The sequence below is a fragment of the Pelophylax lessonae genome, assembly GCF_965119305.1.
Source record: "Pelophylax lessonae genome assembly, chromosome: 1".
NCBI classification, from domain to species: Eukaryota; Metazoa; Chordata; class Amphibia; order Anura; family Ranidae; genus Pelophylax; species Pelophylax lessonae.
This window is the reverse complement of record NC_138768.1, coordinates 402,685,506-402,697,192: the sequence shown is the minus strand read 5'-3', so window position 1 is coordinate 402,697,192 and position 11,687 is coordinate 402,685,506. Positions and strand designations below refer to the sequence as shown.

General features: G+C 35.5%; 1 protein-coding gene across 1 annotated transcript; it reads left to right on the top strand.

Moving 5' to 3' along the window:
* Positions 1-210: 210 nt before the first annotated feature.
* On the top strand, positions 211-8,339 carry DMRTA1 (DMRT like family A1; the record flags this gene model as incomplete). Its single annotated transcript, XM_082248684.1, has 2 exons — positions 211-806; positions 7,513-8,339. The coding sequence occupies exons 1-2, from the start codon at positions 278-280 to the stop codon at positions 8,337-8,339; spliced, it is 1,356 nt and encodes a 451-aa protein (XP_082104810.1). The 5' UTR covers positions 211-277.
* Between the last annotated feature and the right edge of the window lie 3,348 nt (positions 8,340-11,687).

Sequence of the window (11,687 nt, the reverse complement as noted above, 5' to 3'; positions counted from 1 at the left end):
TTCCTGCAATGAATAGCAAACACTCTATAAGAAATGTCCCTGCCTGTGAAATCCCTTTACATGTTGAGCTACGCCTCCATTTAAAGTTTTTTAATACCCTCCCCTATTGACAAACCTGAATTCACACTGCACATCTGTTTTGCTAAGGAGGAGACTGAGGGAAGGCTTTTCAGTCACACATATCAGCTTAACAGTGTTTGACACATAGCACAGCTCAGACTATCCCAGGGAGGCAACCTAGGCTGAGCTGAAACCTTACTCCAATTGCCAAGCAGCAATGGACTGCAACAACTCCAGTGGAAACCTAAGCTCTAGACCACTGCTGCCTCCTGGTTTGCTTCCTCATGCACCTATTTCATCTTCATCAGCCATGCCAGTGCCACCATCAGTACCAATGCCTGCCTCATTCCTTAGACCCCCAACTCTTCTCTTGCGAGCTGCAGCTGCAGCTGCCGCAGCAGCCTGTGCTCCCAGGATGACTTTAGACAGAGGAACAGGTGGAGGAGGCATGTACCCACGAACACCAAAATGCGCACGGTGCCGCAATCATGGAGTGGTATCAGCACTTAAAGGGCACAAACGTTTTTGCCGCTGGAGGGACTGTGCATGTGCCAAATGCACCTTGATAGCAGAGCGTCAACGAGTCATGGCTGCACAGGTGGCACTCAGAAGACAACAAGCCCAAGAAGAATGTGAAGCCCGGGGTGTGCAACATTTCATGTACTCAGGACCAGGAACAAATGGAGGCGAGACCATGGGGCAAAAATTACAGACAGCACAAGTTCCCAGTCAGCTGGAGAATAAAGGTGAGCAAAACATGTATTTGTAGCAAAAAAAATTATGATTTTTGATCTGGCGAAATTCACTGGGAGTATACTTTTTCATTTTAAACTCCTGGCCCAGCTAGGAAAAAAATATGAAATAATTAACGTATTATTTTTAAGCATAAATTATATTAATATGTAATAAGTGGCTTTATAAAGAAACATTTTTTTCCATATTATTTATATAATTATTTATATACTATAAGGTGTTATACAGTAATTAAATTATGTTCAAGGTTATTTAAATTTTGGAAACAATATGGGATTTACCACTTTACCTTTTTATATGGTATGTGACAAGAAAAATATAGATTAACACAAGCTAACTATTTAAAATTCACCATTTTCAAATTAACATGATAAGTAACAACATATAGATGAACGAAAACTGCGTATAAAAAATCGAATACTATGTTTTGAAATATAATATAACTTACATGTAGTTTAGATATATCCAATATTTAATAACCTCTCATAGTATACCACATTTTGCATTATTTTATCTCTGGTACATTTACATTGTACTATTTTACCTCTGTTCAACAATGGAACAAATCTATGTCGACCTAAAACTTTCACTCAAGTTACACATTTTTTCTTTTTTTTATTCAGATGTCTTAAAACAGGATTGACTATTTCATAGCACAAATAATATAGAACATTCAATAAACTGACAAGGTTTTAGTAAATCCGCTGCTCAGTGTTCAATTGTATTTTGTAATCATTATCATTTATTGTAATTATTATATGCATTACTATGCACAATTATGAATGTATCTATTTTATAGCAATTTTAAAATCGTATTCATTACAGAAAATCAATACCTGTAACGAAAAAATAGTTTTGTGATTTCCCAAATACATTCCAGTTGTACCAGATATACTTTTTTATTCTCTTTTTGAAATATATTTAAAGCTAGTTAGATGGCAAAGGATAAAATCATTTTAAAACAGTTTTACAGGAAAAAAATACACGACAGTTTATGTCTAAATATAAAGTTGTTGATTTTTGCAGTATGTTAATTTTCACTAATTAGTACTATTCTCTGAAGTTTTTATGAGTTTTTGTACATTTTTTTTCAAGAATATATGTGTTTTACACAGAATTTGGGAGGTTACCAAAGCAAATACATTCTGCCAGTAAACAATGCATACACACTTTAAGGAATAGGTGTTTTAAACACATTTTTAAACGTCTATCTGGTATACATTTTTCCTAAAAAGCACAATATATTAGCAGTGTGGTCAACGTGCTTTTCTTTTTCTTTTTCAATCAATAAGATATTTGAGGCACTTGCTGCAGTCTGGTGGCAGATATATACAGAAAAATAGGAGGGTTATTGGGACAATACATTATTCTACTCAATAATGTGTACACATTTCAATGTGTAGGTGCTTTAAACATGTTTATAAACATATATGTGTTATACATGTCATCCAAAAAATCACATCAAATTAACAACATTGTCAAGATATTTTTCCTTCAATCAATAAAATATTTAAATCATTTGCTTTAGTCTAGTGGAAGATATATGCCACTTAGCAAAGCTTCATTCAGACAAATTATGAGAATTTCAAATGTTCTTTGAGCCTCTTTCATGTCCTTTAATTTCAGTTTTTTTTTTTTCGACTTCTTTAACTATATGCATCCTTGCTATTTAAATATGTCTGGGAATGGTAAACACTTAAAAAAATAAATAAAATAAATTTAAAGTAATGATATTCACCATACAAATAGCTACAGTAGTAACTAGCATATCATGCAAGCACCTATTAGGACTATATTTTATTAATAATATTATACATTTCTAGATACATTGACAGATGTAAGTAAGGCTCTTAATAAATGTACATAACCTGTGACCTGCATTACTAAGCTAAGAAAATAATGTCAATCTCAATATGAATGCATATGTACATAAACAATTCTATCAGAAGCATAATCTTTATTACATTGTTCAAATAAAAGAAAGTCACAGAGGGTTCCAGACATCTCCTAACTGGTGTCTATTCATTTTAATTCATAGTGTATCTGCAGAACATCCAGTATGGGGAACTGTATAGTTTTTGTTATAAATAGGCTCAATATTAAAACAGAGCAAATAAAGGAATTAGCATGTTAATGGTACAGTATGCATGCTATTATTTTTATTTCAGGTCAAAAACACATCTGCACATGTTTTAAAAAGCTATTATGGGATTATTCACACTTGCCTGTTTTCCTGTGTAAAGTGCATTTCAAGTAGAATTTATTTTCATTCTTATATACTGTAGCTAGTTCACAACTATGCACATCAGCTTAGCGCATTAAAAAAGAACATTAGCAGGCCCATTTTAATAATTGTCAAGTGCACAAAATGCATTGATCCTGCGTTTTTTTGCATTTCAATGCATATACATCAAGAAAAATTTTAACCTGATGCTTCTCCTTCACATTGCATACTGTCAAAGCAAAAATGTATTCATGGTACATAAAAAGTATACATAAATGAACAAAAGCATGGATAAATTCATGCAGTAATAGATATCATACCTTGTTGTGCCATATATGTAAGTGTAGAAGGCTCTATAGTGAATACAGAATACATGTGACAAGATCAGTGTTACAAAGCTGGCTGAAAAACTACCAAACATTATTTTACCCTTTACATAAAATATGCCACAGCCAAGACCTGGCAGACCTTGCCATTGTCAAAAACTGGCAGGCCTTTTGACACTACTGTTCACCCAGACACTGCAAATAATTGTTCCAGTCCTAGTACCAAGACAGAATTTTCTATTAAATTTAAATATATATATATATATATATATATATATATATATATATATATATGTATATATATACACACACACACGCAGAGCCAGGACAAACAGAAAAAAAAATAGATAGGCCCATCTTTAAACCCAGCAAAAAATAGAAGAGTACAGACACATATAATTTTTTATATGTTTCTTGGCTGTCATGCTGTTCCAGTAGCTTTAGTACTTTCTAAATCACTGAGCTGGAATGCAAGTGCAGTTAAGGGGTCCTGACTTTATTTGGACATTCAAATATGCATCCTTGTTTCGGGCCAGTGAAACCAGAGACAACCAGGCAACTAATATTGAAAGTGGATCTCACGATGGGTTTTCTCCAATGTGCTGACTATGAAAAATATATTATTTTTACCTTTTATTTAAACGCACACGGACACACACAATGTTTGTACTTTACTTTTATTTGTTACTTTACACTACTTTCCATGTATCTTTACATGTATGATGAAGTGTTTCAGACTGGAAGCATTGCATAATGCATTTTATTTTTTTATTCATATTGCTTTAACTAAGTAAGCAGAAGTTTAATGACCTTTTATTTATTTCTCCAATATTTTGCCAGAAAGTTGCATTAAGTCAGAGCTCTATATGTACCTGGCTCTGGACCTGGACACCGCTGATCATGATTTAACATGCATGTGTCTAGGAAAATATATTACATTTTTTTAATTATTGAGCTGCTAAATATTTATGTGTTTCTGTACTGACAATTTACTGACAATATTTTTTTACCATGTAACTTGCTAACAGACTAACTCTTAAGAAATTGTACCATTACAATTATATAATAGCAATACACTATACAACATGAATAAATAACATTGATCTTATACATTTTCTAATATGTAATATGTATTTTTATCTAATATATCTAATAATATCTAATATTCTAATATGTAATATTATTAGTGAACTGTTACATATTAGTAAAATATTCCATACTAAAGGGTAAAACAGAAAATATGAGAAGCTTTAAAAAAAATGTATGGCACACATGAATCCAAATGTGCTTAAAACAGATTTTTAAAGCTATTGTATTATATATTTTTTCCAATATTTTGAAAATATAAATACAATCATGGTATCTTTATACCTAACGTATTCAAACAGTAAATAAATACTGCTCAGGTTTTTACAGATTTTCTGATTGGATGTTAATTTATTACTAAAAGTAAAACCTTACTTCTTGACTCCCTTCATTTTTACAGAATGCCCACCCAATATTAACAGAAATAAAAACTAAGCAAATAATACAGTTGTAAATGAAAATGTATGTAAATAGCATTGTAAGTAGAGAGTAGATGTGGCGCTACAATTAGTATGAAGAATACTTAGAAAGACAATACAAGTTAAGGGATGGGCACACACAAGTGTGCATCTATCTTCTATTCTATATTGATGCACTGGAGAAAAATGTAAAGCTTGCTTAGAGATCCTTGATCGTTATGTAATAATAGACAGTAATGACCCTGTGATTGAATCAGTTTTTTTAAAAAAAGTAATATAAATGAATGTCAATTAAAAAATCTACTGTGGATTTTCTATAACTTTTCACCTGTGTTAGGCTGGCCATACATGTTAAATTTTCTTGTACAATTTTTGGTTGGATTTACCACAAACCACATAATATGAGGTCAAAGCTAAACAACACTTTCACTTGTATCAAATTAGGCAGGCCTTTGTACTACATAGTTGAAGGTAAATTTCAAGAAAATTGTTCAGAAATTGTATAATGTATGGCCAGCCTAAGTGTACATTACATTGACATTGAAATATACTGTACATGACTTCGTTCTACTTTCCTGTGACCTATTTTCAGCCATCAGTGGGCTAAAGCCCACTGTCAACTAATGTCACTGAGCCAGTCCAGGCTCTGAATCAATCCTGACTTAAAAGTCAGGAACCACCCAGATTCCTGAACGGCAGTTGGCTCAGCCTCTCAGTGAACTGCTGAGAGCCTGAGCCAGGTACTCCACCCCTCCATAGCCCTGAGCCACTGAAGACCAAGTACTGAGCGATCAGTGGTCTATGATCGCTCATTTCTCAGTCTTAGATGCAGACCCATGCTGCATCCACCTGAGAATGTGTGTTTATTATAATATATTTTTTTTCCTATTCGTGAACTTTTCTTTTAACCACTTCAGCCCCGGAAGGTTTTACCCCCTTAATGACCAGGCCATTTTTTGCGATACAGAACTGCATTATTTTAACTGACAATTGCATGGATGTGCAGTGCTATACCCAAATGAATCACCTCTGCTTTTTTTTTTTGCGCTATAAACAAAAAAGGCCTAAAGTTTTGAAAAAAAAAAAACAACTATATTTTTTACTTTATGCTATAAAACATACCCAATAAAAAAATGTAAAACAATCTAATTTATTCATCAATTTAGGCCAATATGTATTCTGCTACATATTTTTGGTACCAAAAAAAAAAAATCCAATAAGTGTATATTGATTGGTTTGTGCAAAAGTTATAGCGTCTACAAACTATGGGATAGATTTATGTAATAAAATTTTTTTTTTTACTAGTAAAGGCAGCGATCAGCAATTTATAACCGGATTCTGACATTGCGCCAGACAAATCTGACACTAAGTGACACTTTTTGGGGACAAGTGACACCAATACAGTGATCAATGCTAAAACAAATGCACTGTCACTGCACTAATGACACTGGCAGGGAAGGGGTTAACATCAGGGGTGATCATAGGGTTAAGTTTGCTCCTAGGGAGTGCTTTATAACTGTTGGTGGATTTCACTGATTGGGGAAAGACAGACATCTGGGTTCCTGCTTAGCAGGAACACAAGATCTCCATATTGTCCCCTTGCAGAATGGTGATCTGCCTTGTTTACATAGGCAGATTGCCGTTACGCCTCTCCCGGGTATGATCGCAGGTGGCATGGGGGGGGGACCTAACTGAAGGAAGACAGAGATCCATGTTTCTGCTTAACAGAAAAAAAAGATCTCCATCTTCCTCTCTGACAGAATGGCGTTCTGCCTTATTTACATAGGCGGACCGTCGTTCTGTCTCTCCTCCAAACAATCGGCAGGTCCCAGCAGTTTATCTGCATGTGGTGGTCCTTAAGTGCTTAAATCTGATCTCAAGCTTTTAGTACAGTCTACATAAATTGTTTGGATCAAGCTGGTCCAAACAATTTCCTTTACAAACAAATACAGTGGCTGGGAGCTTGTCGAAATTGTATGTAGCCTCAGCTACGTACAGTTTGCAGCACTGTGTTCTGGCACTGGGTGAGAATGATGTCTCTTTTTTATATATATATTTTATATATATATATATATATATATATATATATATATATATATTTTATATATATATATATATATATATATATATATATGCATTTTAGCAATTGCCACATGTTGAAGGATAAATCTGCAAGAAATTGTGTTTCAATCATGGTTGGATTGACAAACTAGTGCCAATGTGGATAGAATTAAACAAATCAACCAGTATGTTTTAAATTGTGGGAGGAAACCTATGCATAGAAACTCATTGCAAATAGAATCAGGAATGCCTAGAATTGAGTATAGGACCCCAGCAATGCAATGCTCAAGTGCTCAGCACTTAGCCACCATACTGCATTATATTGTCATTAATTCTCTGCTGCAGCAGCAAGAATTTCACACTCATTGCTGTGTTATGTAACACTTCTTAATAAAAGCTGTAGAAGGTCAGTGTAAATTGTTTGTGAGTAAAAAAAGGAAGGTGCGTTGGTTTACCTACTAATATTTATCTAAAACGTGATTATTACATTTAAGTGAATTAACTGGTTTAGCATCAATAAATGTGTTTATATGAAGCTCTCATCATTGCACAATAAACATATTGTTCATTTATTTTTATCTAGGATCTGATGAATCAAAAGAAAAACATGACCACCTCTATGGAAGATTATTAAGCTCATCCATGCTTTCTCAAGGTCTGTCACAAACATCTCTAGCAGAACAAGTGAATCCATGCCAAACTCTGAAGTCTTCGGATCTAGAGACTCCAAATAGAGAAAATTCCATTCGATCGCCTATTTCTGAGGGAAGATCAGAAGGTGCTGACAGTCCAAGATCTCTGTCTTCTTCTGACCAGGAATCAGGTAATGAAAATGAGTGGACCAAAGACCATTGTGCCTCTAATATTAGCATCCCTGTTGTGTCTATGAAGCACAGAGATCCCCTGGAGATTCTTAACAAAGTTTTTCCAAACCATAAACAGAACATATTAGAAAGCATCCTGCATTTCTGTAAGGGAGATGTTGTTCAAGCCATAGAGATGGTTTTAAATGGAAAGGAACAAGTTGTGAAAGAAAATGAAACTCCATCAGGATCAGATGTCAACACCTTTACAAAAGATGCAACAATCAATATCACTGGCTTAGGTTTTGGTGCTTTTGGCTCTAAATCTGCCTTTTCCCCTTTGTATCCTAATCCATCGGCTGCTGGAAGTGAAACAAATATCTTTCATTCTAGACTTGGTCTAAATCCATTACACTTTACCTATTCCACAACTAACAGAGGACTTCCTGGGTTTATATCCCCTTACAGCTTTGTTCCATCTTTTCCTTTTCGCCCCGGCATGGATTACACATTCCCTGGAATGTTAAGGGATGCCTCTTATTACCAGCGCAAAGATACAATGAATATCTCTGGACTTTACTCTAGATTGAACCAAGAACATCACTAGTATTCCTTTTCTTCTAAACAACCAAGTTGCCTTATCTTAGTAAATATATAGATTTTCTCAGAACTGTGTAGGATGAATGTGCATTCCTTATGTTTTTATAGTGTTTTCTTTTTATCTAGAAGACTTTATTTCTTAAAGTAACAATATATTATTTTGTCAAAAAAATAAAAGCTGGTACATTTAACTGATTTTTTGTTTATGTTATCTTTGTTATACTACCCACATATTCAGAAATTGTATATGTTAAGACGTGAGTTGAGCCTAAACTTAGTAATGGGAAACTGGGGTTGATTTACTAAAGTTGGAGAGTGCAAAATCTGGTGCAGCTGTGCATGGTAGCCAATCAGTTTCTAACTTCAGCTTTTTCAATTAAGCTTTGACAAAAAAATAAATAAATCTGGAAGCTGATTGGTTTGTATTCAGAGCTGCACCAGAATTTGCACTCTCCAATTTTAGTAAATCCACCCCAATGGGTTCACTTCAATTATCAAACCATGTTTTTAGAATGCCCCTGCAAAAAATTGGGTATTAAATGTTTGCTAAGCTAACATTTTCTGCTCCTTTAGTAAATCAACCCAGTGCATTCATTTTTTACAAGTATACTTTTAATACTTGACTATGGTGAAGGTTTGCTAAGTTTACTTACATCAGCTTTTTTATGGATTAATGGTATACTTTGTAATGCAATCTAAGACACACAGGGGTATATTTACTAAAACCGGCGCAATTAGAATCTGGTGCAACTATGCATGGTAGCTACTCAGCTTCTGAATTGTTCATTTAAGCTTTGGCAATAAAACCTGGAAGCTGATTGGTTTCTATGCAGAGCTGCAGCAGATTTTGCACTCTCCAGTTTTAGTAAAAAAAACCCAATAGCTCAAGGGTCCTTTCACACGGGCGTTCCACCCAGTGGACTCCGCTTTGCTCAGCGGGGGATTGATCCACTGATCCCTGCTGAGCAGACGGATGGCAGGTCTGTCTCCTCTCACTGTGCTGAGACAGACCTGTCAGAGTCTTGCTCTCCTCCATGGGGAGATCGAATGAAAATGGACCACCTGTCCGTTTTCATCTGATGCAATCTGGCAGATGGATGGAAAACAGGGTTACCATCCAACTGGATTTCACAGACAGGATCGGATCAGAAAGCAGCGGGTGTCAGCAGACATGTCACCAATGACATCCACTGCCACATAGAGGTGAATGGAGCTTCCAATCAAGTCCACCTGAAAAACTGACAGGCAGACCTGATTGGAAAGCCCGTGTGAAAGGGGTCAAAAGATTAGGGCATGATGTATGAAAGACTGCAAAACATTTTTCAGGCCAGTAATTCCTTCTCCCACCCCCCCCCCCCTCCAAAAAAATAAAATTCAAATGTACCGAAGGTTGGCTGGTCTAACCTAAATATTTGTCCTTTAGTTACCAACAAGTACAATTAAAAGGAAATTATGTTTTTTTGAATTGTACAATTTTTGAAAATATTCACATTTATAAACTCCTGTTTTGTATATTTTCTATGCTATGAACAAGGATTTTTTTCCTTTTGAGGTACATGTCTTAGAGGGCCCATTATTGAGTGTTCATATTTTTGTATTTGTACAACATGTTTTCTTACAATTACCTGTGACAGTAGTTTCTCTTTCTGGTAGTAATTTTCTGCCAGAAAAAAAGAGCAAAAATGTTTTTTTTATTATTTTTTATGTGGAAGCAGGTGGTTAATTTACCTGTAGAAATTATGCAATGTTTAATATTTGACTGCTAAAAAAAGACTTAAGAAAACTTAGTCATGGACTAAAAATTTGGTAAATCAATCTTTGTAAAAAAAAAAAAAACAAAAAAAAAAACAAAACCCAAAAAAGAAAGAAGAAAAAAAAAAAACAAGCATTCCTAAAAAAAATTCAACACATCACACACCTTCAGCTTCAATTTCACTAATCTACTGTTATTTTACAGTCCAGCCCCAGGTTTTCTCATCCTTTATCTTCCAGCCCTATTGCCTGTGTGTGGGTGTTGGATATTCCCCACTGATTTCTACAAGCTTAGGAGTTAGGATGAGAGTGCTGGCTGTTATTTGCAATAATGTAACATAAAGTGTATGTAAAGCAAAGACATTTTTTTACTCTACACTGCGAGAGGATTTCCCCTTTTAGACAGCTGTCATTGTAACGGGTGCTGCTAATGTCCCTATTGAAAGGTTACTCCCAAGTCTTATTTTGGTGACAACTACAAAATTATGGAGTTATTATTTCTATGTTTGTTACAATGCTAACAATGTTGCTTTCTGTCTCTGTGACAATGGTGACGGTGTGACACAAAAGGCGATGCTTTAAAAATAAAGAAATAGTGGAATAGAGGTGCAAGGTGGGTGATGACATATTTCAGGCATGTTATTCTTATTCCCCAAAACCCATACAGTCAACTTGTTTTTTTTTTTAAATTATAGTGCTTGTATTACACATCTATCTGTCAATTCTGTCTTTCATAGTATAAATAGATGTTCTAATGTATTTATAGTAAAATCTCATTGTCAAGTTCAATAGAATGTTATCAAGGACTGCTGTTCCTGGAAGTTGTGCACAATAAAATGCATTGATTGTCTTCCAGTAATGTGTCATTCTTTAACTACCTCAATACAGGGCACTTAAACCCCCTTCCTTCCCAGACCAATTTTCAGCTTTTAGCGCTGTTGCAATTTGAATGACAATTGCGCGGTCATGCAACGCTGTACCTAAACCAAATTTGTGTCATTTTTTCCCCACAAATAGAGCTTTCTTTTGGTGGTATTTGATCACCGTCAGGTTTTTTTTTTTGCTGGTGCACAAATAAAAAAAGACTGAAAAGTTTGAAAAAAAAAAAAAGTTTTTTTGTTTAGGTTATAAAATTTTGTAAATAGATATGTTTTTTCCTGCACTGATGAGCACTGATGATGCCGCACTGACAGGCACTGATGAGGAGACACTGATGGGGTGGCACTGATGGGGTGGCACTGATATGCAGCACTGATGGGCACTGATAGGTAGCACTGATATGCAGCACTGATGGGCACTGATATGTGGCACTGATAGATAGCACTGATATGCAGCATTGGTGGGTACTGATAGGCAGCGCTGATGGGCACTGATAGGCAGCACTGATGGGCACTGATTGGCGGCACTGATGGGCACTGATAGGTGGCACTGTTGGGCGGCAATGATCGGCACTGATGGGTGGCACTGATCGGCACTGATGGGGGGCACTGATGGGCACTGATAGGCAGCACTGGTGGGCAATAATGGGCACTGGTGGGAGGCACTGATAGATGGCAATAACGGCACTGGTGGGCAGCACTGATAGATGGCATTGGTGGGCAAC